We start from the raw sequence: 27,613 nt of genomic DNA on the forward strand, positions 1-27,613 counted from the left end.
AAAGGAATACATTATGGAACATTTAAATATAAACATTTTGTGTCATTTTCACCTTTTAAAGGGACATTATTGAACAGTGACTTTTTAATGTTTGAGTGCCTGCCGACCCATCAAGTGTGGAATTAACCAAGTAAATCAAATAATCGTACATTGAACCTTAACGGACCCCGATTTAACAGACCTCAGATTTAACAGACAGAAAATAGTGTCCAGTTGGAACTCAAAATCACCCCTCCCATGCACTAGCGAGATAAATTTAGATAAACTTTTCAAACATTTTAAAGCTTTTTTTTTTTTTTTTTTTTAATAATTTTATATTGTAGCGGCACGGTGAATGACTGGTTAGTACATACGCCTCACAGTTCTGAGGACCTGGGTTCAAATCCGGCCTCGCCTGTGTGGAGTGTCCATGTTCTCCCCGTGCCTGTGTGGGTTTTCGGTCACCCCCCCCCCCCCCCAAAAAAAAACAAAACATGCATGGCAGGTTAATTGAAGACTCTAAATTGCCCGTAGGTGTGAATATGAGTGCGAATGGTTGTTTGTTTATGTGTGGCCTGTGATTGCCTGGTGACCAGTTCAGGGTGTACACGCCTCTCACCTGAAGATAGCTGGGATAGGCTCCAGCACGCCCGCGACCCTAGTGAGGATAAGCAGTACGGAAAATGAATGGATTAATTTTATATTGCACTGGGTATTTTAAGTTAGAGATTTTGTGCTTCAATTTAACTGACAATCGGATTTAACAGACGTCCCCGCCCCCATTAGTCTGTTAAACCGAGGTTCCACTGTATTTTTGTTTGCCGTGTCTGCTGCATGCGCCACATGCACAGACCCGCTACATCAGTGTTTCTTGAAGGCTCCCTCTAGTGGAATGTGAAAGAATCACTGCCTAAGTACAGCTAAGATGTAACAAATAAAATACAATTGCACATTTTAATTGAATCATTATTTAAGTAGTTTTTATTTTCCTATATTTAAGAGCATGGTTACTGTTCAAATTGCATAATATTACAGTGGGGTACAGTGGAGTGAGAAGTTTGAGAAGCACTGTGACTCTCAGTGACACGTGTAATTCGGCAGCTTGGTGATGAGTGCTGCTTCCGTGAGAAAAAAAATACAAACTATGCTTTTACTTCATCTTTGCAGGGGCTTGCAAGTAGCTGCTCGGAACACCCTAGCTCTGACCCGGTTGTTACAGTAACGGACGCTGTACACTGTATCAGCCCCACTGTAGGGGAGGCGGTATAAGCAGTGGCTTATTTGCATGGGACAGGACTGCCCCCTCAAAACGGGGGAATTTTTGTCTTTAGGTCACTGATAGTGTAGGGGTTCAACTCGTGGAGGTTGGATGTTCTCACCATGCTTGCGTGGGTTTTCTTAGGGTACTCCGACTTCTCCCACATTCCAAAAACATGCACGATAGGTTCCTTGAAGACAAAATTATCCATAGGTGTGAATACAAGTGTAAATGGTTGTTTGTCTATATGTGCCCTGCGATTAGGTGGCGATCAGGGTGTAGTCTGCCTTTTCCCCAAAGTAAGACGAGGAAGGCTCCAGCTCATTTACGACGCTAATGAGAACAAGTGCTATAGAAAATGGATGAATGGATAGCATTGTTTCATATTGGATGTTGGCCTTTTGGCTAGAGAGCCCTCTTGTGGATAATAGCTGTTACTGCAACAGTTAACTTCTTTGGTAAACCATAAAAAAAAAATCAAACATTTTCTATTGAGGATGTCCTCATTAGTAATATACATACATTACAATCCACTCGGCTGCCCATAGAAACATTAATTACACACACACACACACACACGCACACACACACATCACTTTAAACTCATATTATTTATTACAATTAAATATTTTCTTATATTACAGAGGTCCATTTCAGTCAATACAAATAAACTGTGCTGTGATTAATATTTCCAAGATACTTCCAAAATGCCATGCAAGAGAATATGAACATAAACAGCTCACACCAGAATAAAAACCCCCAACATGTAGCTATTTGATTTTCAACGTTCTTCTACATCTACAGGAATGATATTCATAAATTCATATTTCTATACTCCCCTTTTGTTTCTCTTTGTGGGTGCAATTCAACATCAGACCAGTGTCCTCTGACTTAAATGACAGAAAAGGCATTTGGAAGTTACATAAAAAATAAACTAACTGCTCACATTTCTCTTCTTGGAAAAACACTCTGAATATATATTTATAGATATATAGATTTTTTTATTATTAAATATGGGTTTACAGGAACAGGCACAGAGGACCTATTAAGACATCTAGTATCACACATGTTGATTCATCAGGAGGGCTGAGCGACTTCTAAGGCCATACTGCATGTATACTGCACTCTACTGTAATTTAAGATAATTTAAGAACACCCAATAGGATTTTCATCAATTCATTGGCGCTTAAGCAAAGCAGTCTTTCTTCATCCATCCATTGCTTGTCATTCATATCAAATCACACCAATTGCATGTGCTCACCAGAATTTAGTAGGAAATCATACGAAAAGTTAAGCACTCCATCCTATACGAAATATGGGCCACTTTCCTCAAGAAGGAACGTCCAAATGAGGTTTGTGCAAGCCAAGAACTACACCATTACACAAACCAAAAAAAGGTAAAATATTGCATTTTTGTCCCACCCGCCCAAAAAAAACAAAAAAAAAAAAAAAAAAAAACAGAAAAAAAAAAGGGAAATTCCTTTTAGATATTAAAATTTGCATCATAAATTCTATTTCTGAAAAAAAAACCTTTTGTTTTCATTTCCAACTGGTTTAGGCAAATTATTTTCTGAAACAGGTTGATTATTAGGCAGGTGTCTAGTAGTAAAAAATGTTAATGCATTAAAATTAGAATGAGAAGTGAAAAATAGTATTTTCATATACATCAAAACAAAAACAAAGGAGTTTTTGCACGTATTTGCTAAACAGGCCAAACTATAATACATTAAAGACTTCTTCATATTTGTCCAATAAAAAGCATGCATCTCCCAAATTCGTGATTTATTTGAATAATAATACAAAAAAAAAAAGACCCCCCCCCCCCAAATCTGGCATTTGTGCTCAAACCCAAAGCATATTTTTTTCCTTTTTTTGTGACGTGTGTTTCCTGGGGCAGATGACTAAAACTTTGATATTAACATTGGCTGGAAGCAAAGTTGTAATTTTCAAACATTTGTGTAAAACAAGTGCACCCAGGGAAGAAATTATTCTATTATTTCTGCATTGGGATTTTAATTGGTGAGATTTATCATTTCTGTTGCGATATTTTGGACACAGCTCTCATGTCCGTTACGCAAAATTATCAAACTAAGTTAGCTTCAATGACTGTTAATCTGCACATTTCGGATACGGGCGTCTTATCCCAAATCTTTTTGTTAAGATCCCATGAATGAGCTGCGTCAAGCCTCATTACCTTTCCAAATAAATGTCTGGGGATGTTCCATATGTACTTTAAACTGCCTTCAGTAATTCGCCACAACAATGAATTGAAATGGCTCTGATCGAGCAAACAAGCTCAAGCAGTCAGTCAGTCAGTCACACATAGACTAGGGTGTATATATACACGACTCACAAAAAGTTTGGACTATTCGGCCTTCGGGTGAAACTTCAAGATAAACCTAAAATGCGCTATAACCTTTACATCTTAACTTAATCTGAAATGTTTGAATGCACATATGCAACTGTTGAACGTTCAGTATGAAAGGACACCCTAAAGCCGAATATCCCGAAGTTGTTCTGAGTAGCGTATATATTGCAAATATGTCTTGGACAGTGCAGCTAAAAAGCGAGGCAACTTGAGATTTCTTCTCGTCTAAAAAGTCTTCTTTTAAAATGACCTCTGGAAAATAAATTAGATTTTTATTCTCTCTCTCTAATAAATAAAATAGGTTATCTTCTCTCAAACGTAGAGGAATGAATCAGCGATCAGGTCACCTAAATGCTACCTACCATTCTACCGAATACATGTTGACTCTGCGCGTGGAGAATAAGAATATATAGTGACTAACTGACGCCGTCTGCAGTCGGACGTCAACGTAGATAAGATGTAAATACACAGTCAGCCTTTTCACAAGCTACAAGGTATGCTTTTTCCATCCTGCAATTCAACTCAATTGGACTTTTTTTTTTTTTTTTTTGAGCGCACGTGTGCGTCACACAGTGGAAAATCTCTTCCGAGGTCACTTAAAAATGTGACATGGAACCTTTTTTTTGTTTGTTTTGTTTTTTTAACATGAATGAACACCTGTACATGAAAATACTTCATCAGTATTATTATCAATGGCTTCTTTGAAGGTACTTTATTGAGCCTGGTTTCAGTTTTCGATGCCAAGTTAGCGAATTGTCTCTGTGCCTGTAAACCTACTTTGTAATGATTCTAACATTTGCCAAGATATTGTAATTCTCCGTATTCTTCATATCCTGTCAATGCTGCTTAACTCAGTGACTGAAGAAGACATTTATTAATTTCATTAAATTCATATTTGTTATCATTACAGCAAATATCTATATTAGTCCAAAAGCTGTTCTTTAAAGATTTGCGTTTTAAAGAAATTCTTCAAAACTGTTTCTGGTGATTTAAAAAAAAAAAATATGTATATTTGTTTTTTTAAACAAACCAACCATTTTTTTTTGGCATTTTCAACTGTGTTGCAGTTTTAGATGTTTAGCTAAGTTAAAATATCATCACTGTATTATTATAACCCGGTAAATACACCCTCTAATGATTTTGACTTGTCAATAATTTCTTTTTAAAAATTATAATTTTTTTGTCATGACATCATTAATTACATCTTTAGGTCAAATTTAATAATTTCTCACTTTTTTTTAACCAAATATCTCCATTAGTTGACAGATGTGTTCACCAACTACAAAGTCCAAAATCTTTGCTATATTATATCTATTGTGTTGCTTTTTTTTTCCATCCTGAAATCTTGATTTTATTTTTTAGGGAGAAGAGCAGCGCATTTACCATTTTAAGCAAAGTTTCAGTTTTAGATGCTGAGCTAAAGTTAACATATCATCTGTATTATCTTTACAATCCCGCATGTCCACTTTCTGATGATTTTGGCTGTTTATTAAAATGTGATAAAGTGTAGCTAAATGATTTAATGATTAATTCATTATTGTTTAATCATTAATTACAGTTTATTTAAATATTATTTTCCATTAGCTATATATATGGTACTTGTGCTATGACAATTTAGTCCACTTTCGAATTGGATTAGGAAATTTTAACAAAATTTGACACTGCATAGGGAACGACTTATTAATGTGATTTGTGACATCATTAATTAGTATTAGTTGTTAAACAATTATCTCCATTGGCCGTCCATCAAATGTGATGTCCGCTTCACCATGTCAAAACATTAAAGCGCACGTACGTGTACAACATACAGCAATGACTACAAATAGATTCACATTTCTGGTACTTCATCATGTTTGTTCACATATCCCCCCCCCCCCCCCCCCCCCCCAAAAAAAAGCATCACCATTGGCCACCAGATGTGTCTGACAAATACTATGTAAGAAATCTGTTATTTAATAGTTTTTGTGTTGAGTTTTAAGAAAATACTTTACAATTGAGTAGATCGCTATTTTGTTAGATTTGGTTTCAGATGCTAAACTAAGTTACGATGTTGTCTATAAAAACCCTGCAAGTCCAAGTGTCAATTTAGTATAAAAACAGTTTTTTCCTTGTTCCTTACATCCCTTATGCTAAGCTAACTTAGCATTTGGTTGCTTTGCTACAACCCTGTGAGTCCACTTTTGAATAATTTGTAATTTTCAATAAACTATGACGCTGCATGTCCCAACAACTTATTATTAATTTGAGATGTTAAATTAAATCACAGTTTTAGATATTGTTACGTCATTAATATTTATACTTTTTCCGAGTATCGCCATTGGTCGCCAGAAGTGTCTGCCACACATGAATTAATGTAATATCTGTATTCAGGGAATTGTGCTAAATTTGGTTTCAGATGCTAAGCTAAGTTAGTCAATTTTTAGACAATTTTGTACGAAACACTTTTTTCTTGCTAAGCTAAGTTAGCATTTAGTTTCTGTGCTATGACAACCCTGAATGTCCACTTTTGGACATTTGAAAATTTTAACAATCCAACTTATTAATATGGCTTGTTATGTCCATTATTTCAGTTTTAGGTTTAATTAGGTCATTTATGTATATACTTTTTCCAAGTGTTTCCATTGGCCACCAGGTATGTTCGCCATCCATGATTAAAGAAACTGCTGTGTTGCATTTTAAGGAAATAATTAACAGAGTTTGTTAGATTTTTTTCCCCCTTCTATTATAAAAAAAATTATGTCTCTCTCTCTCTCTCTCTCCCCCCATCTTTTTCAGTGTGATCGTTATATGATTGCAGGACAGTTAAAGTCCTACATTCACAGTAAGAAATCTCCTTTAAAGAGCTATGACGGAAGTAAAGGCCTCTGATGTTGCATCTGTGTGCGAGTGATAGGCAGATAGTTCCATTAGTCACATATAAGCTCCTTCAAATCCATCAAATGGCACACTTCTAAGACCTGCAGGAGAACGTTCCACATATAGCGCACTCAAGACAGGAAGCAGTGTATGATTAAAACCATTTCGACAGCTATTATCGCTTCGATGCAACGTATCAGACCTTAACGCTTACTTCACAAGTGTGTGCCATGTCATTGTGAAATTTCAAAGAGAAACTAATCTCACGTTCCTTCATCCTCAAACCTCCAGGCCCTCCCTTTCGCAGGCAGCGGGGCTCGGAGCTCATTTAAGGAGAGGCGGATGAAACCACCTTATCTCACGTCTCTGTGTCATTCTGTCGTTCGCCCGGCGCTACTGCAGGTTCTTGAGGAGCCGTCCGTAGCGGAAGTCGTAGACATGGCGACAGAAAAACACCAGTTCTGGGTCCATGTCGTCCGGCACGCAGCGGTGGCTGGGTGCGGCGTGGCCGACGACAGGGGGTACCAGGAGGAAGGCGGCACTGTCGGGTACGCCGTCCCCTCGGCGTTTTACCAAGGCACAAAATCTGGAAGCAAGAAAGCAAATGTCAATTTAGTGTTTTATGTGTCCTGAATGGATGAACATGTTTCAATCATCTTTGTTTGTGAATGTACAGACAGTACATAAAATGTGTTTACAATTAGATTTGTACTTTTACTTATTAATGTATGTAATTACACTTTGTACACTGCACTGTAGAATTTATTGTCTGTTTTCTGGTCATTTCTGGAATCTGTGTGGTGGACTATGGATGGAAATTTGCTCACAGAGCTTCACTCTGGTCCAAGGAATATTTTCTTCCTGATTAATATCATTTGCACATGTTCCATCCATCCATCCATCCATTTTCTGAGCCGCTTCTCCTCACTAGGGTCGCGGGCGTGCTGGAGCCTATCCCAGCTATCATCGGGCAGGAGGCGGGGTACACTCTGAACTGGTTGCCAGCCAATCGCAGGGCACATACAAACAAACAACCTTTCGTACTTACATTCACACCTACGGGGAATTTAGAGTTGTCAATTAACCTACCATGCATGTTTTTGGGATGTGGGAGGAAACCGGAGTACCCGGAGAAAACCCACGCAGGCACGGGGAGAACATACAAACTACACACAGGCGGGGCCGGGGATTGAACCCCGGTCCTCAGAACTGTGAAGCAGACGCTCTAACCAGTCGTCCACCGCATTTGCACATGTTCCCAAACAAAAACAAAAATATATGTGAATGGACAGATATCTTGTTATATTACGTGCTTGTGAATTGACAAATGCATTTATAATGTGTGTTTGTGAATTGACAGACGTTTACATTGAATGTGTGTTTGTAAATGAACCGACAGATGTTTGCATTACATGCGTTTGTGAATGGATAGATAGGTTCAGGTTTAGATTGTGTGTACAATATATGAACGTTTAAGGCATGTTTAAACACAAACGTGTTTGTCAACAGGCAGCTGCTGTTACAATATGTTCTTGTGAATGAACAGAAATAATATTATGAGCTCTATTTTCCTGACGAGCGCAAATCTGTCGTGGTGCGTGGCGTAACGCTACGTGCGGGCGGGTTTGACCAGGTTGTGTTAATCTTGCAAAAGGGGCTGTCTGCGCCGATGGGCATAAACACAACAGACTTTATTTGCCGGCAATCAAAGCGGCTTACTTTCATTCATTCCCATTAAGTGAGGCGCAATGACACGTGCATGGAGAGAGTGATCCGTGCGTGATGGGAGCATTGTCACTTGGCCGGTGTCGCATAAGACAATGTGATTAAATACACGATGAGGTGGTGATAACCGCGGGCGACTTGAATATGTCTGTGGACCACGTGTATCCCCACCCCTGCACAATCGTTTTGACAGACACCGCCGTGTCTCAACTGCGTGTTCGCACAGCCGTTGCGGCTTCGTACATTCAGATAATTATAAACTTGCTGATGTCAGGACATAACCAGCCAAACATGAGAAGATGAAATTGATATGTTTCTTACCGACAATACTGTGCCAGTGTCAGGACATAGCATTTGTCTTCAATACAGGCCACGCTGTTCACATCCTGGTGACGGGACGCAAAGATCTCATTCTGAAAATGAATATCAGCAAGGTTGTAATTTGGATGTTTGAAGAGCCACCACTGAGCTACAGTACGTGGGCTGTGCTTAGACAATCATTTATCAGTCTATGACTTTATTGCAAAATGAGCAGAATATGCTTGTCACCTGACAATGCACATTAAGGTCGCGCCCCCCTTGTGTGTGTTCTGGACGGTAGTACCAAAACAAACTCATCATCAACTCTCCTGGGAAAAAAAAAAAAAAAAAAAATGCATATAATACATTGCTCACAAAAGGTTGGGGATATTCTGCTTTGAAGGGAAATTGCAGGATGAACCCTAAATGCACTATAACCTTTCCAAATAAACTTCATTTGACCTTATCTCAACATTTGAATGCAATGTTTCGGTACGTTTTGCAACAAGGAGCTGAACGGTAAAATTCACAACAGGTGTTTGATCCATGAATCGACCAATAGGTTTACTGGTTGAATAAAAATTGGTATTTCAACAGTCCTCTTGTTCACATTTTGACGTAAAGATGACACCCAACAATTGTTCAACAGTACCTCGCCATTGCGAGGCTTCAAACAGGATGTTCACAGAGGGAAGTGGCCAAAAAGATTAGAGTGTCATCAGCAACAACAGAGATATGGAAAGACTGGAAGAGCCACAGAAAGGCATGGCTCAAATACGTTCTGAAATTTGCCCTTCAGTTCCCTGTAAGAGAACAGCAAGGTGTGCACAAAGTACTGAACAATTTAACAGTTAGACAAAGGTTCTAGTGCATTTTAGGTTTATCCTGAATTTCACCAGAAAGCTGAATATACCTAAATTGTGTATATACAGTCATCTCATTTGACATCATGTTAAGTACAAATTTACAGTATGTCTGCTACCTGTCTCAGGCTCCTCCCACAGCGCAGAGATCTTTGCAACGTAAGGAAGAGACTTTTTCCTCGGCCCAGACTTCAGCAGAACCGTGTCCCTGACCCGGATCAGCTCTCCGTCCCTCTGGACTCCCTGGAAACACTTCCTCGGCACCAGAGCTTCCTCTCCCTGGGATAACACATGTAACAGGGCGCAGTGAGTCGAGTTGTCTGGCGACCAGAGACAGATAAGATGTGAGGGGCTCTGGAGTAAGAAGCTGCAGGATAGGATTTGGACTGAGTGACTCTTGCGTCTCAACAGAAATATGAATCAAGCGGATCCTTGAGACTCTAATGACCTTCCAACTTGGACAACTTGACAACTCTAACCCGAACTTGTACCAAAGTCTGAATGCGCCATAGTCTACCGCTGTCCTGCGTTAACGCAGTGGAAAAGCCCTAATTAGCGTAAATATTTCTCTGAAAAACACTTCCAACCCATACCTACAAAACAATAACAACAATAATCCACAACCCGGACAAAAACGGGCCAAGATAAGACAAAATGTATCATTATCAGCTGATATCTCTTGCTCCCTGCCTCACAGTCTTTTTACAATTTCTGTGTGCTTTAAAACTTGCACCCTTTGAACCATTTTAATCAAAATAGTCTGTGTTGGGGGCAGCACGGTGTGGTATTGGTTAGCATATTTACCTCACAATTGCGAGGTTCAAGGTCAAATCTCTGCATTTTCTCTGGGTTCCTCACGCATTCCAAAAACCATAGGCCCATAGTTGTGAATAGTTGTCTATATATGCCCTCTGATTGACTGGAATGTGCTGCAGGAAGTTCATTTGACTCTGAACATTTGGAGGAACATGATATTTACATTTGATGAACATTAAAATTCCCCATAGGTTTGAATGGTTGTTTGTTTATATGTGCCCTGTGATTGGCTGGCGCCCATTTCAGGGTGTACAGCAAGCCCGCGACCCCAGTGAGGATAAGTTGTACGAAAAATGGATGGGTGGATGAAAATGTTGTGAGAATCACACATTGCCTTTTTTATGGTCCAACAGAATTATTTAAATAAACAACCAACCATGACGGTACCCTGCAGGTAATTACTGCATCAAATGATTTCTGCAACTCCACTATTCATTTTCTGTACCGCTTATCTTCATTAAGGTTGCAGGTGAGCTGGAGCCTATCCCTTCTGACCTTGGGGGAGAAGAGCGGTACACCTTGGACTGGTCACCAGCCCATCGGAGGGCAGATTTCTGTAATTCTTTATTAGATTCATATACCTGTCGACAGGTATTTTTGGCTCCAGCTGTTTTCCAGCAGGTTGGAAGGGCGCATTAGCCAGACTGCTTTGCTTCAGCTTCTATCACAAATTATAGTTAAACAGGATTCAGAGTCACACTCTTAAAATTAGTCCGATGTTTTGTTCTCCGCCCTGCTGTGGTGTTTTTAGCTGTGTGTTTTGGGTTTTTAACATGACCTACAGCTTAGGCCAAGCTTTCTGACACTGGGCAGCACATTTTACTCCAGAATGCCTTGATAGTCTTGAGACTTCATTGTACCCTGCACAGAGTCAAGGCATCCTTTGTCAGATGTAGAGCAACCTCAGAACATAACAGAGGCTCCTTCATTTTTCACAGATGATGTTCTTTAAAATTAGAGTTGATGTAACTTGCCAAAAGGCTCTTGTCTCAGGACAAAGCTATTTTCCCAGAGATCCTGTGGCTTGTCAAGATACATTTTTGTCAAATTCTAGTAATTTATTTCAGTGACCATTGTGGGTTTGTCTTTCTTTAAAGGAAGGGTTCCAACAATTTTGTCCATGTGTGTAAATTCTGAGGACCTCAAGCCGCAACTTGCACAGACCGAGAACTGTACCAACATTAAAAGACCCTGGTAATGTTGGTGTAAATGTGCCTAACCTGTCAGGTAAGAACCTCAATGGCATAATAGTGACAGATGAGACTTCATTTAAGTAGAGTAACACACATAACGACAGTCAGGCTGAATTAGAACATTTTCCCCCTTTTACGAAGTCAGCAAAAGCCAAATTCTCAGATGACACCACCCACTATAAGAGGAGTCAGCACATGCTGACTCCTCTTATAGTCAATCAATGATGATTTCTTCCGTGTCGTCAAATCAATGATGATTTCTTCCGTGTCGTGTCGACCCTCTCACATTTAAAAAAAAAAAAAAAAAAAAAAAAAAAAAAAAAAAAAAAAAAAGGTTACGATGTTACAAATCGGTATGTGTGTACCGTAAAAGAAAGAAAAAACCTCGAGTAATTGAAGCCCACCCCCCTCAAATTATTTTTAATTGCCTGTAGAAGCCACAGGATGGAATTAAAGCAGTACCTTCTATCTATCTATTAGATAGGACTTTTCCGCCATCTTGTGGCACCTTAGAGTGCTTTAGAAAGAGTGCAAAAATAGCAAATAGGTGAGTATATCGGAGGATAGGTTCTGAGAATAATGTTCCAATTGGTGAATTCACAAGTAACAAATAGGCGAATAGGCGGGGGGATACTGTATTGGAACAGGAGGAAAACGCTCAAAACCTTATGACTACAAAATAACAACTTAAAAAGGGGTACTCTAAAAAAGGTAAGGCTTCAACATTTAGATGTTTTATAAAGCAGATAAATCAAATATTAATAAATGGTATTTTCATTATTTTTTAAGGAGAAAATTAATACGAAATCCTAACAAATCAACAGGGAACCATGATGCATAGTGGCAGCGACATAAAGCAGCAGAGTGACTTCTGTCTACATACCAGAGAGAAAACTTCTTTTTCAAAGGGGAGGCCGACGGGCCGCCAGCCGTTGGTGCTTTTTTGGCGTCCGTTCTTGGGCTGCTTGGCAAGCGTTTGCCCTCTGGCGCTGGCAGAGCCCAGCTTTTGCTTCTTTTCCTTTTTGAGTGGGAACACAGTTGAACTAAAGCTGCCTGTGCTGCGGGCGCCAGACCGGGACCCGCTGGGAGGCTTGGCGCTCTGCGGACAATCCTTGGCCACCTGCAGCGAGGGCTGCGGTTGGCTGGGGTCGGACAGTGGCGTCTGAACAGGGGGCACTGATTGGGCGGCTGGAGGCACTGCGGGAATGGGGCAGCCAGTGAGGGTTGTCGGACTGGGGCAGATGGGGATGGAGGACGGGTTGTGGTGGTCCTTGAGCGTTGATGAGTAGTCGTCTGAGGGAGGACCAGAAGGCAGTGAGACGGTGAAAAAGACAACGGAGACTTTGTTAGATACACCTACACTATGTAATGAGATCCAGTACCAAAAAAAAATATGCATTAAGATAAAAATGCTACTTTGGTACCTCAAAGCGTTATTAATTTTTACATTGACATTTACTAATAATAAACGTAAGTAAAAAAATTTAGACGTACTATAATACTACCCACTCCGATCACAGCTCCAATATTCACACAAAACACTCGTATTAATAATAAATAAGTACAAGCCATAAAGGTCAAATAAAAACAAAGAGCAGCATTGAGGAGGGATTAAACGAAATAAAAAAAGATGATTAAGATGTTGCGTGTTGGTATACGGTAAGTAATAAATATAGTCCAATTATGTTACAGTCATATTTGCATAATGAGTGCCAAGTATATTATTATTGGAAGTGATATATAATGATATAACGATTAATTATAATACAGTATACAGTAGAGTATAGGAAATTGTACTATTGATGGCTCCAGTCATTGATTAGTAATCAGTGTCTTTGCACAGTGAGCCACCAATCAGTTATTTTATTTTACTTTTTCTCTTTCTTCTTAATTGAATAGTTAATTCTGGCAGCAATGTGAGTTTTTTTTAGAATCTGCCAGTGAAATGTTTGCTATTTAGATCATGCAGAGGTTAACAAGTGGTTTCCTCCTGTGATATAGCATTGATAGACTGTTGTAAATAATGAGGGTGTCAGTGTCTCATTCCTTCCAGTGTGCTGTTGTAAACCACAATGTGTGCATGTCAGTGAGAATTTTCATGGGTAGCGTGTGTTGTGCTGATGCACACATAGAAAAAGTGTTCATATTGTTTGTATGTGTGTATTTGTGTATTCATGTTCTAGTCTAGTCTGAAGCCGCATAATAACTACACCGCACTTATGAACATGTGCTTAACTAAACTTTCGGTAATCCTATTGTCTTAATCAACACTAATCTACAATGTGCATAGTTGCTGTGCACTTATCGAAGGGTTATTTGCAGTATTTATTAAAGGGGGAATATTATGAAAAATTGGCTTTTTAATTGCTTGCATACAAATGCTTGAGTCTCTTGAGTGTCTGCCCATCCATCAAGTGTGAAATTAAACAAGCAAGTAAATCTTTTCTTATCTGCGTATTTCTGAAAATGCAAGCCGTTCTGAACTTCCGCTTGGTCCCATAATAACCGCCCCCACACAGAGTTTCTCTGCCCAGGACATGCCCAGCAACGCTGGGAAAAGATCCAGAGCAGGACTACACTGTTTAAAACACTATGCAGAAGGCACTATCATGCAGAAACAGCCACATCCCCCAAGGGTGCGACGCCCCTGCTACCATGTCAAAGCTAAAAGGTAGGGGTTTTGTTGGTTGCGCACATTAGCATGAGCCAACACCGTTATTGTCTGATAAGCGGCACATACAGTATTTGTTTGCTTGGTGAATTTGTTGAGCTGGTGGGCGGTATTTTTTGTTTGGCGACGTGTCTATGTGCTACATACACACAGTGTAGTGCATGAAGTACTTGAAGTGGGAGTCAGCGAATGCGAGTCTATACTGTAGTTGGTTGGCTGTTGTTGACTAAGGATAGCAGTTGGCTGTTAACCGTTAGCTAGTTTGCGTGTTGAGTGCCTCTGGACCTGCAAATAGTGCAGTAATGGTTATTTTTTTTTTTTTACGTGTGCATTTAATACCGTTTGTTCAATAAAGAGATTGAAAGTTCACCGGCGGCTGTGTCTATCCTTGACCATGTGTGGAGGGATTCCAATCCTTTCTAACGAACGGTGGTACTAAATTAAATTAGCTAATGATATTTATTTTACCATAGACATGCAGTTGTGTCAGTGAGTTCTGCATTCCAGTAGGCACATTGGACTTCATCTTCTTTTTTTTTTTTTTTTTTTTTTTTTTTTTTTTAAGTGTGAAACGATCCGAAACTTTGGACATTCTATTTTATGCACTCTATCCTGCTGGCTCGCGGTTATTGCTACATGACAGCAGTAACAGTCCGTGTAGAAAAATGACCACCGCAAAAACCCCGCACTCCAGCAAAAAAATCCACTATGTAAAATTAGGTATGTTCGTTTTAAAAAATCTGCAATACTGTGAGACCGGGAAAACTGAAACGCGATATGGTGAGGGATGACTGCACATCATCCATTGAAGACAAATAGATGCCTCCCCTTTCCCATCAAGAAAATAAGGTACATAAAGGAATCCTGCGCCCAGCCCATATTACCTAAACATGCCACAAAATGGTGCCAAAGCACTACTTTTCTATTAGACTGGGCTTTGATCTATCTCTGTCGTTAACCAAAACAGAAGCACTAAAGCACATAAACAGTGTCTCGGATTCATTAATTCTAAAAATGCATGCAAATAAAGGATTGTTCACTTATAGACAGCTGCCCCGTAGCTAAATCAATAAAAGGTATTTTTTTGCCGAGATTGACAGCCTTCACTTTTTTGTGAAGATTTTTCGAGGCAAACTCGATTTTTCGAGGCAAACTCCCAAACAAATCAAGAAGGCACATGAGAACTAAGCAATAAGGATAAGGAGGTACAACAAAGAAGCACAGCCAGAATAGCTGCTACGCAGTCAGCACTGAACTGTACTTAACTAGTTAATATTTAATTTTTTAGCAGCTTTTTTATTTCTAAAAGACAGCTTATACTACAATGACTTCACACTCTGAGACTATCAAGTGCAACCTGAGATGATTGGAATTGATTGGACCTAGTGGCCCTTTTTTATTTGTATTGGCACAGTCTGGGAAAATTCCTCCAACTCAACATTTAAGGTCATATTAACGTACCTTAGTAAATAATACTGACATTTCCTGTCATTGCTAATATGACTCAGATGATACCTTTGTTGCAAAGATTATGGTGGTGTTTTTTTTTTCTTTTCCCCCCCCCCAAAGAAGGTTCTTGTACCCTTTAGAAAAGTGATGCAATGGAGCCTGGAAGTGCAACAGAAAGTAAGGACAGACCATGTCTCTATTTTGCCAGCTTCTGACATAGTATCAGAGTTGTAACAGAAGTAGAATGCCGGCAGCTGCGATCAGACTGTAGATTTAACAGCTGAGACTCCCTGTCCACACCCCTTCGTGTTGGAAGCAACTGTCGCTGTCGCTTCGACTCCAATTATCTTAATGGGGCAAGCTGCAACTGCTGTGTGAACGCGCACTTAATCCTTGCGTATAAATCCGAGCTCTACTGTTATGTCTCTGATGCACCAATTTACTGGGAATGCAGTGTTAAAACGACCTCTGTCCTTGGCTACTCAATGGAATATCCATTGAAACGTCAGCAGCATTTTGTCTATGGGACTCACTACCAAAGAGCACGCAGGAATCTCCCTGTTCAAGTGTATACAGTGAACCCCGCCGATTCTCGCTACTCAGAAATATACCCATTTGCGTTTTCTTCTGTGGAACCTATCCTAATAATAATAATAATAATAATAATAATAATAATAATAGCGGTACGGTGGCCGACTGGTGAGAGTGTCAGCCTCACAGTTCTGAGGCCTCACAGCCTCACGGTTCAATCCCTGGCCTTGCCTGTGTGGAGTTTGCATGTTCTCTCCCCGTTTTTTCCGGGCACTCCGGTTTCCTCCCACATCCCAAAAACATGCATGAATTGGAGACTCTAAAGTGCCCGTAGGTGTGAATGTGAGTGCGAATGGTTGTTTGTTTGTATGTGCCCTGCAATTGGCTGGCAACCAGTTCAGGGTGTACCCCGCCTTCTGCCCGATGATAGCTGGGATAGGGTCCAGCACGCCCGCGACCCTAGTGAGGAGAAGCGACTCAGAAAATGGATGGATCATAATAATAATAACGCATTACACTTTACAATTGCATGCATTATTCATTCACTCCAGAGTCACACCTAGAGGTGGTAGCTACATGTGTCGCCACACCTGCCCTGGGGCAGTCTGACGGAAGCGTGGTTGCCATTCTATGCCTACGTTCCCTCCGACCACCACCAAGCATCCAACCACATTCATTTATGGGCTATGTGGGTTAAGTGTCTTGCCCAAGTGTCCTCAGCTGTTTGCAAAAAAAAAAAAAAAAAAAAAAATCACCCATTTGGATATTTTGTGCTTTCTGTAATGTCACAAGATGCCCCCAAAGCCCAGACTAATATGAAAGCAGTCATTGGTGACAAAGAAGTATTATTGAAGGGATACATAATGACTGAGAGACTAAGATCTCTGTATGTCAGGGAGAAGTTAAGTTTAGTCTGAGTTGATAGTGAAAGTTACAAAGAGTCTTTGTAATATGCACATTTTTAAAATAAAATTATGTGGAAGCCATTTATTTTCAAGGGTAATGTTAAAACGTTACGGTAAATGAATAAAAGGTAAAGTACAAAAAAAAATAGTTTTATAATGGTGACAAGTTTATAATTGTTATTTCCTACTGGGAGAAACTGGTCGCAGAACAGCCAATGTTTCTGAAACAATTGTTTTCCCCTCAGAGCTTCCACTGTGTTTCATTTGCAGATTAACAGGGCAAATGTATCCTAAATTGAGCAGTACATTTTAATTTATACGAAATTACAAAATGCCAATCAGTTTTTTCACACTCTTTGAAATGTATATTTGTGTACCCCCAGTTGGGACCCTCTGGATTATAGGACTCATGCATGGAAGAGTAGCAAATGACTCCAGTGGAACTTTGCACTAAAGCATAACTCTTGCTTATCTACACATCCCCTCAATCTTGATGTTTATTTTGCTCCAAGACTACAAAATTCAAACACTGCAGATAGTGCCAACATAAAAATAGATATTTTGGGGGATTTGTAAACTCACCTCTGTTGATGCCACGGGTGCATTTGGTGCACCCTCCTCTGGCAATGGCCGGAATCACACTACTGTAGGTGGTATAGCCATTGATCCTGCAGGGCTCTCCATAGCACGCTTCCACAGAGGTGCAGCAGTAGACTGGATGGGAAATTCCTGAGGATTGCGGGCCAGAGCTGGGCAGCAGTTTGGGTCTCTTGCTGCTCTTTGGACACAGAGCGACGGGTGTCATGGAGGACGGCGAGGTGTCCGGGTGGCTGAAGTGGACGCAATAGCTGGGGAAGCAGGTGTACGCGTGCGGCGTAATGGTTATGGCTGCCGGGTGGTGGAGGTGGTGATGGTGGAGGTGGTGGTGATGGTGGTGGAACACTTCTGAGAGTGAGCCTTCGTCGTCGGGCTCCTTGACGGCCTTGTCCTTGAGGAAGAGGGCCAGTCTGTGACAGTACTCCACACATCTCTCCTGGCTACAGCAGTAGCAGGAGGAGACGTCCGTCTCCTCCTGCTCCTCTTTGATTGTTTTTAAGGAGAATCCCAGCATGGAGCTGCAGTGGAGTGGATTTTTTAAACAATCCTGTCTACCAGACTTCCATTCGGGATCCAAAGCCTCCGTTTTACAAAGACTACAGAATCCTTGGGCCGGAGAGCCCAGATCCTCCTTACCCTGTTTAATGTGCTTTAGCTGCTCATTGTGTTTTGGATTTGTTCTTCTTTTGGTCTGCAGTGTTGCTCCACTTAAAGGCTTACCGCTAATCTCAACCTGAGTTAAAGCCTTAGCTTTGCTTTCGCTGGCAGGCTTGGACTCCTGCTTTTTTTGCCGCTTGCTTCCGTAGAGGGAACCGGTGAGTTTGAGCAGCGTAGCAGCGGTGAGCCCCGCCTGACGCCGAGGGGTCGGCGCAAACAAAGTCAACCAGTCGACTGGCGGCGCCTCCGCTGTGGACCGCTTCTGTTTTTTACGACTTTCCTTCAGGTCTGTTTTGCCTTCTCGAAGAACCTTTTTGGCTTTATGAGCTCTACTTTCACCTTTAGATGGCGCTTCAGTTGAAGATTGCTCTTTCTTAACGAGATTGGACGCCAAGGGATCGGCCCTGTAGAGCAGCAGGCTGTTGACAGCCTCTGCGTTGAGAGAAGCCATTCTTCTCCTGCGAGGCTCAGGAACGAGCGGGGGCCACATGAGTGAGGTGTCAGATTGGCAACTTTTTGGTTCCAGTGCTTGTTGACAAGCAGATTTCTTTAACTTTTTATGAGATTTATGAGTTTTGGTCCTGCTTTGAGAAGATAGTGGTTTCTTATTCGCCTTAACACTTGGTTTCTTGCAGGCTTTCTGCACATTCTTCTGCTTACCCGCAGCTCCTTTCTCCTCCAAACGCGTCAGCAGGACACAACAATCCAGCGTATCTCCAACTTTACCTGCCAATGTCTTCTTCGAACATGTGTGCGACTCTTTCTTCCTCTTTCTCCTCACTTCCTTTGTTCTATCCTTGCTTTTTCTCAGCCCGCCTCCCTTTTCTTTACCTCGCTTCCCATCTTTCACTGGCTGGTGTCGCTGAGCTTTCACCATGGTCTCGTCCTGGAGCGGAAACTCTGCCCCTGGTCTTCATCAAGGGATTCTACAACGGCGGCTGGAGCTCAGAGTGGTCCGTCAACACGAATCATCATGGATCGTCAACTAAGGCCACACGCACGCTCTCTGGGGAGAGAAGGAAGGAGTCATTTACAGATTATTCCGTGACGTGAACGTAACAGACATTCATGATTTAGCAAAAGATTTGACTTCATTTGCGACCAATTTCAAGATACCCCTCAAGAGGACACGGCCCCTCTGCTTTAAATGTAAATTTACTGCACACAAGATAACCTTATTCCATAAATCCATTAGAGTATAGATTAACGCCTCAGGCCGCATGCTCCCCTCTTATTCATATGGCACTGTTGTGCTAATTAATGTGCAAATTTGCCCACATGATATGATGACATTGCTGCCAAAGGTCATGGCCTTTTTAATCACCATTTCCCGTTCAGATTGATGACTCAAATAGCCCACTAGGAACACCTTTCACTCACCCAGTGTAGCACAACAACACAAGTCACTGATATATTAATTTGTTCAATGTGATGCTTTTAGAGATGCATTTGGATCTGTGCTTCAATGTCTCGCAGATTTAATTGACGTCATATGTACACAGCCTGCAGCTGAATGTCTTAAGTGGCTTCCCAAAGAGTGGCTCATTGGATGTATCATTATAAAAAAGACTGACCAGGCCCAGGAGTCCATATTTCAACATTCTGCATGGTCAACTCAGTTAGGGGACTCTTTCGTATGAGATGAAGGATTTTGCTTGAACGACAGTCAAAGCATTTTTGAACTAATCTGAAATTCCTGCCAAAAATAAAGGCAGAGGACCACTTCACATTCATCATAATACTCCGTAAAAACATCTCCACAAACTTTATAGCAGCAAAATATGCATCTCTCGCAAGATGAAAACTAAATGTATAAAATAGTGGACTTAAAGTAATCAAAGAACAGTTATGAAGATGTGACTAGAAACTAAAAAAGCTAAGCTATTGAATGTGAAGTCGAACCTCTAAATTTGTAAAATTTAAATTAGTGAGGAATAAGCGGTAAAGAAAATGGATGGATGGATGGAATTGGACCAAAAATGGTGCAAAAAAATAAAAAATATGCATCCAAGCACAACTACGAACCTCATGAGACCTCAGTAAAGCAGGCAAAGTATGAACTCTTTAGCTTTTTCTTGATACTTATTCGAGAAGGAGCAACTTCAAGAAATGGGGAATGTGAAAATGAGCGAAGAGGAAACTCCATAGTAAAAACATGTTATTGTTCAATTTAGGATTGGTTGAGCTATTAAAGTTTTTTTTTTTTTCAGTGGTTGGCTACCTTTTACAATTGTGTGAAAAAAGAAGGAATGCTAATAAGTGACGTGTGAACCACCATTCCGTTACAACTTTGTTATTAAAGTGGGGACAATGATCAAATAGTCGATTAATTGTGCCTTTAAATATTGTTTTAATGAGGTGGGAGAATAATGCCAAGAGTTCATTTCACACAGTCGATGGAACCCTTAACAATCAAATCATTTATTTATTATACTGATTTTAATCTCAGCAGGACTCGAACCATCCTTCAGATAGTTTTACTGTAATAATTAGACAAGACAGTGTCCAATTATTGTTCTAATCGACAGCAGCAGCCTTTTACATCTTTAAGAATGATTGCTTAAATTCTCAAAGTTGATAAAAGTACGGAAATAACTGTCAAATCGTGAGCGGCCACCCACTGTTTTCAAAGCATGTAATGGCTGGGATTGCCCTTATTGTCGCATGACCCGATGAAGCGTGAAATGCATTTCATCAGACAGAAATGTAATTTGAAGATAACAAGAGGGCACGGGGCGACGCACGCTGAGTTTCTGTGTGTAGCTATCAATTCAAGGCGCTCCATTTGAATAGCGCAGACACGCTCAGTGGAAGGACAGGAGCTCATTGACCAGCATCATTTCTCAACAAGGTGTCACAGAGAAAATAGACGTAAAATGTTGACACATCTTGGTTGCGCTCTCTACTTTTCTCATATTAATGTGGAAAAACACCATCCATTAATTTTCCATTACGCTTGTTCTTTATTTGGGTCTTGGGAACTAGAGGTGACTTTGTTCCAGAGGTGGGGTACACCCTGGACTGGATGCCAGTCAATCGCAGGGCACATATGGAGACAAACAATCACTCACACTCCCATTCACACTTACAGACAATGCAAGAGTCTTCAATGAACCTAAGAAGCATGTTTTGGGGATTTTTGAGAACGTGTGCACTCCACACAGCGATGTTCTAACAGATTCAAACCCAGATATCCTGACTGTGAGACAGACATGCTAACACTATGTCACCATACTGGCAGAAAAACACCTCTACTATTCAATTCAGAAAGCAAAAAAAGAAACACCATTCAAGTCATACTTGGTGAAAGTATCTATTGATTTACTGTAATTATAGCTTTCAGTCTTTTTGGGGAGGAGTCCGTCAGGATTCTCCCACTCATGACACATCCCATTCCAAATGTGTCACATTTTGAGGGCAGGCCCCTTTAGGTCACCTCACACATTTTTTATTGAAATTTGGTCTATTAAAGTTTGAATATTATAAGAAAAAGGTTGTCATTACCTGTATTGGTCTAAGCGCTTATGTTTGTGAGGGAATTTTGACATACCTCAATTGGATATTCAATTTACACTCCGATGTGTATTTTTGTTGCACACAAACGCGCAGAGGACACACACATGCAGGAAATATGTCAGAGTGAGGTGGTGCGCAAACGGTGAGTGTGGCCCTGTGCTGTGTGTGTGTGTGAGAGAGAGAGAGAGAGAGCGGGGGGGTTGCATTCCATCAGTCCAACAACTAGTTGCAATTTCTTTTGCCTACAACAGGATTCGAACTCTGACCCTCCAGCTCCAGAGCCCAAGACCTTACAGGTGTGCTAGTGCCACTCCTAATATGACTTTATTCTTGTAACCTTACAAGAAAAAAAAGTAGTAATATGAAAGGTATTTTAACTGAATACACTGTGACGTGCTCCGATAATAAGGTCTTTGTAATGCGTCTCTTCATCCATAGTTGATTCTAAACGTTCCACTCTAAGAAACTGTAAACAATTGTATGTTTATGATCACAAGGCGGCTCAGTATTTAGGCTAAGTGTGACAGCAGCTGCCGTATTAAGGCTCTTTCATGGTTTCCGCATTGCGTGACTGTGGACCACTTCGGACTTCACGTGGACCGCAGATCCGCACGCGGTTCCAGTCAAAGTACATTTCAGGTTCACATCGGTACGTGTTCCATGCGAAAGCGAAAAGAAACAGAGCTCCTGTGTTTGTTATTATGTGTGTGATAGGTTCACACCAGGAGTTTTGAGCCATCTGCCCATCCTTATATTCTTTTAATGTGAATTATAAGGATGGGGATTCCACCGGATCTCCTCCAAAAAGCGTGGGACGAAGCAGGCGTCCATTGTTGTTGTAGTTGTTTGTTGCTCTGCGCAAGGTCGGTGCGCTTTCAGTCTCTGTATCTGTGCAGTCATATAAGAATAGTTTGCACTCGGTAGACCACAGAGGGGTCTGCGTGGACCCTTGTGCACCGGGGTGGATGACAATATTTACGTCACATGGAACAACACACACCCTGGGAACAGGCAGATGCGAAACGCATGAATAGGCCCTTCGTCAGAATAATTAGTTATGATCCAATAACACTATAATCATTTAAAACATCTTATACATTAATCTTAAAACTAAACGGCTTACAGATGTTTTGATTTGGAGGAAATTCAGTAAGTGCGGGTTGACAGGCACATAGAGTGAAGACTCTCTGTAACTTCCACTAACAACCCAGTCTAAACTTAGCTCCTCCCTGACAGACAAAGGTTGTCTCTTTCCTATTAGACAGGGCTTTGAAACCATCTTGTGGCATCTTAGCTATTCAAAAACAGCAACAAAAAAAACACATTCAGAAAAAAATGTGCATTATTGTTTCTTAAGATGTTAAATTATAGTTATTTACTTGCATTTGTGAACTGAAACATGTTATGCCAGATTTATTTCTGACTTCTCAGAGAAGCCCAGTGAGCCAGCTCAAATATGGGCCTAAATAATGAATACCATTTAAAATTCCTCCTGTTCAAAATGATAAAATGTCCTCCTAACTGAAATTGAAACAGTCCACATCAAAGCACTCCATGTTGCTGGGTGGCCTAATCTCATTTTTAATGCCAAGTGGTCTAATCAATTTTTCAAGCAATGTTATGTTTGTGCAAAATTGAAAAAGGCTTGGATGCTATGCCATGATGACCATCATACCTCAAAGTGAGAAACATGGTGCATACAAGAAATGCCTGTAGTACACAACCAGTACTTGCCAGAAATTCCTATACTTCCTTTAATGTTGCTAGAGGCCTCTTCTTGGCATCCTCCCTGACCTGTTTTCCTCTCGACCTTTTATATATTTTCAAGGGATGTTCAATTACTGCTGTGACACATTTTACCCACTTGTGGATGACACTCACAATTCGAGCTATTAGATTGATTTCCTGCCTTTAGTGTGTGTGTGTTTTTCGAGAGCTGTGGGCGAGTAAATGTCAGGACAATGATAGAATCTGCTGCACCTTATTTGGGGGGGTAATCAGAGTCACTTAGTCTAAATGTTATTCCTGAAGATTTCGTTGTCGTAAGCCCATTACGCACATGCAGAGATTCCATGTGCATGCAGGCAAGGGAGATGTCACATTGTCTGGGTTGTGCAAACCTGAGTAATTCAGCTTCCGATACCATGCTCAAATGCACCCTGTGTATATTTAGTATACCGTACGTTCCCTATAGCCATGTCCGACAATTTTTCACCTGAATGCGAAAAGGTTTGACATGATTTATCTTGTACTCATCAGACATCACACATCACTGTCATACATCACAACAACCTGCCATTTTAAAGTAACGTTTGACTTTTTAGATCTACTGTAAAGCAGAGGTAAAATCAACTTAAACCATGTGGGATTTTTCTCCCCCAAAACATTGTCCTTTTCTATTTTTATAGCTAAGTAGAGTGGAATGTAGAAAGCCCACTGAGGTTCACAAATTCTCTGGATAACTCCACCTCTAAAGTCGAACAAAACTTCAGAACGGTCATGCATGGCGTTAAGACTTCAACATGTCTCGCAAAACCTAATCTAAAGGATTAACTCCACAAGTGAGTTTTGCTTTTTTTGTGTGATAGCACCACAGAAAGGTATCAGTGCTGGCAAAGAGGTCAAATGTGATGATGACAACAAAACACGAAATGGTACACAAACTCTTCTGGCTGCTCGGTACAATATAAACCACAATACGTCATCCATAATAATAATAAAAAAAACAAAAAAACAATGCACACCAGAAAATGAAAAAGTATTTTTTGTTTTTTTCCCACTGTGTCATCAAAGAGTGAGTGCAAGGGGTTCCCGGTTTATGACGCGCAATTAACTAGTTTGCACAGCATTGTAACAATATGTCATCGCGCGGCACAGAAGGGCACGCTCAGTCTTTCATTTGGCTGTTTTATATTTATGACCTAGAAGGTTTTTTTAACACAAATATTTTGTCTAATTATGACTTTACTACTATGTTGGTGTAAGTTAGTGATATATTATGGTGCATTCGGACTGTACAAATTCAGATCACATCAGTTTTCTTAAAATGTAAAATGCACATTGCAACTTAAGAATCAAATATATTCTTAGTCATCAAACAATTTTCTATTCTCTTATCCTCATTAGGGTAAACTAGAGCCTATACCAGCTGACTTGGGGTCAGAGGACTGGTCACCAGCTAATCACAGGGCACATACTGTATCGACAAAAAAAATAAAAATAAAAAAACCTTCAACCTCAGATTCCCATCTTGGGCAATTTAGAGTCTTCAATTAACCTCACGTGTATGGTTTTGGAATTGGAAGAAGCCAGACTACCCGAAACTCACACAAGCACAGGGAGGAGGAGGGTCTGAGCCAAAATTCTAACCCCTGTTACCGGTTCTGTGAGGCAGATGAGCTAACCAATACACCACTCTCTTCTTTTATTTATTTTATAGTTTTAATTTTTTAAAATTTCATTTCATAAATACAGATTTTCTTGTTTCCACATAGGAGTGCCTGAGGTAAGATCTCAACCCAGACCCTCTTCACTGTGAGACAGACGTGCTAACCACTACAACATCTTGCTGTCTGTTTGAAACAATTATAGTAACTTTTTAATTCCTTCTATTAAAATAGCATTTTATTTAGATGTCCATGCCTCTTAAAATGACTACAGTATGTTGAGACGTAAGTGAAAGTAGCTGAGGTACGGTAAATTGTAGGCAAAATTGATGTCAGCAATATATGGGGAGGTTTGGGACAAGTTGGGGGGAGAGAGGAAAAAAAAATATCGGCCCTTTAAATTGTAACACCTGTCAGAAGAATCCCTGCGGGGGCTCTGGGATTATTTAAAAGTGCTGAAAATAAAAACCACAGCTAAGCTAAGAGAGGGCAAGACTGACACAAAACCCTTATTAGAAGTCATCCTGCCAAACGTGTCTCTTTACTAGTGAAGTGGGAGCACACCACATGGGTGACTGTCACCAAGCAGGCAACCTAGTGGGGGGATGGTGAGAGGGTGGGGGCAAAACCCCTACAGAGCTGTGTAGCATCGCAGCTGGTGCACTTTCAAGATTCAAACTGTTTATTGTTATATGAACAGTTGGGACACATGTTTCCCCTGCACAATTCAAATCTTACTTTGACGTCCACATGGATGACAACATAATGTAAGGTATAAAAGCTATGAAGAGATTTAAAAAATATACATAATAGATTATTCACATATTTAAAGATTTCCTGGAGTCATCCTTTGCACTGGCTCTGCACCAGTGACTCTCAACCACTGTATAAGAGATCATCTGCTGTGGTGCGGGAAATTATCCAATTTCACTTAGTTTGTCCGAACAATATTATTATTTAACATCTGTGTCGGTCTGTTTCTTCAATTCCTGCAAGTATATCAGCTTTGTGTACAACTAAACAGGCCCAGTTGTCACGCTGTATAAGTCCATTTGTAAGTAAACCGAGACAAGAGCATCATTATTTCACGATATATAGTTTTTGTGATATTTTTGTTAGGTGGTGTGCCTTGAGATTTTCCTAGTGTCAAATATCTGCCTTAGCTCAGTAAAGGTTGGGAAACAGTTCTACATCAGCGATTTCCAGCCAGGGTGCTTATCAGGTGTGCCGCGGATAATGATCAAATTTCATTTAATTGATCTGGAAATAAATTTATTTACATCAAAAAAAAGTAATCTTTGTTTTAATCTATGTCAGCGATTTATAATGACAGGTAGAACAATCAAAGGCTCTTCCACGAGCTGGCAGAAGGTACATACAGTAATTAACCCATGTATCCGCTTTTTATGACATATTTGTTTGGTGGTGGTGTGCAATGGCCCATGAGATTCTTTTTCCTCGTGTAAAATATCTTCCTTGGCTTCATAAATGTTGGGTAACATGGCTCTACACTACCACCACCACCACCATCATCATCAACATCATCACCACCACCACCCCATCATCATCATCATCGCACACCCTCACCTCCTTGTAGGTCGATGCAAAACAAGCAAACAACACACATCTTTTTCTAAATGCGTTATATTACTACAAGCAAAAGGGGGAGAAGCATGTATCGTCATGGATGCATGAAAAGAGACTCGCCTACTTACTTGGCCGCGGTCAGTGTGACAGCATGCCGGGGCAGGAGTGCTGAGATGAGGAAGGGGGGGAGAAAAAAAACGAGCGCAAAAGAGGCCGATCGTCGATCAATCCATAGCGGAGGCTCGGAGGAGTCCGCGCACGCTGCTACGAATCACGGGCGAGTGTTTTCGGAGAAGCTTCGAAGCGATCATCTCCGCCTGGAATCACCGCCGAGGTTCATCGTCTAGCTTCCGTGTCCCGTCGCGTTTTTCAACTAGAGCCCCCCCCCCCCCCCTCCTCACACACACACACACACACACACACACACATACACGCAAATAATAATCCCCTTTTCGTCGCTACTGGTTCAGTTTCGTTTCGCTCGGGCTTCACGTGTCGATCCGCGGAGCGAGAAGCCTGAGACGCGGCAAAACAAAAAAAAAAAAAAAAAAAAAAAAGAAAAAGAAAATCGGCGAGCGGTGGGTGACCTACTTCCGAAGTGGCACACTGGAGATGATATTCATGCGCTCGGCGGCTGCGTGCATGCGCCGGGACATCTCTCTCCCGTCCTTCCAACGCCTAATCACTCCCACAACGCACTCGCAAGCCACTCTTACACACGCATGCCCATACAACAGCAGTTGGGGAGTGCGCTGTGCTTGCACACCATTTACTCTTGGGACGCAAACATTATGCGAATGCTCAGAGTCAAGAGGTCGCACTAACGTGCTCTGGAGCAGGAAACATGTTTGAATGCTGAAAGTCAAGCATTCTAACTGATGGCCCCCTGGCATGAGAAAAATGTGAACACTCTTGTGTCAACTTAGCATTAGCTTTGCACATCCATATGTAAACTG

At 40.8% G+C, this 27,613-nt stretch overlaps 1 protein-coding gene across 2 annotated transcripts in view; it reads right to left on the bottom strand.

Annotated features, from left to right (window-relative positions):
- Positions 1-524: 524 nt before the first annotated feature.
- Positions 525-27,613, bottom strand: part of bahd1 (bromo adjacent homology domain containing 1) — a 51,823-nt gene continuing 24,734 nt past the window's right edge. Inside the window, exons 1-7 of one of the 2 annotated variants that reach the window (XM_061696534.1) lie at positions 26,786-27,176; positions 17,497-19,174; positions 12,242-12,651; positions 9,469-9,628; positions 8,736-8,815; positions 8,508-8,599; positions 525-7,047 (exon numbers count right to left, since the gene is read on the bottom strand). In XM_061696534.1, coding sequence (XP_061552518.1) covers positions 6,855-7,047; positions 8,508-8,599; positions 8,736-8,815; positions 9,469-9,628; positions 12,242-12,651; positions 17,497-19,045 — 2,484 coding nt within the window. In that variant the 5' untranslated portion in view covers positions 19,046-19,174; positions 26,786-27,176 and the 3' untranslated portion in view covers positions 525-6,854. Of the gene's footprint in view, positions 7,048-8,507; positions 8,600-8,735; positions 8,816-9,468; positions 9,629-12,241; positions 12,652-17,496; positions 19,175-26,785; positions 27,177-27,613 lie in introns of those variants that run through there. The other variant, XM_061696535.1, reaches the window with a different exon arrangement.

The sequence above is a fragment of the Phycodurus eques genome, chromosome 14, assembly GCF_024500275.1.
Source record: "Phycodurus eques isolate BA_2022a chromosome 14, UOR_Pequ_1.1, whole genome shotgun sequence".
NCBI lineage: Eukaryota > Metazoa > Chordata > Actinopteri > Syngnathiformes > Syngnathidae > Phycodurus > Phycodurus eques.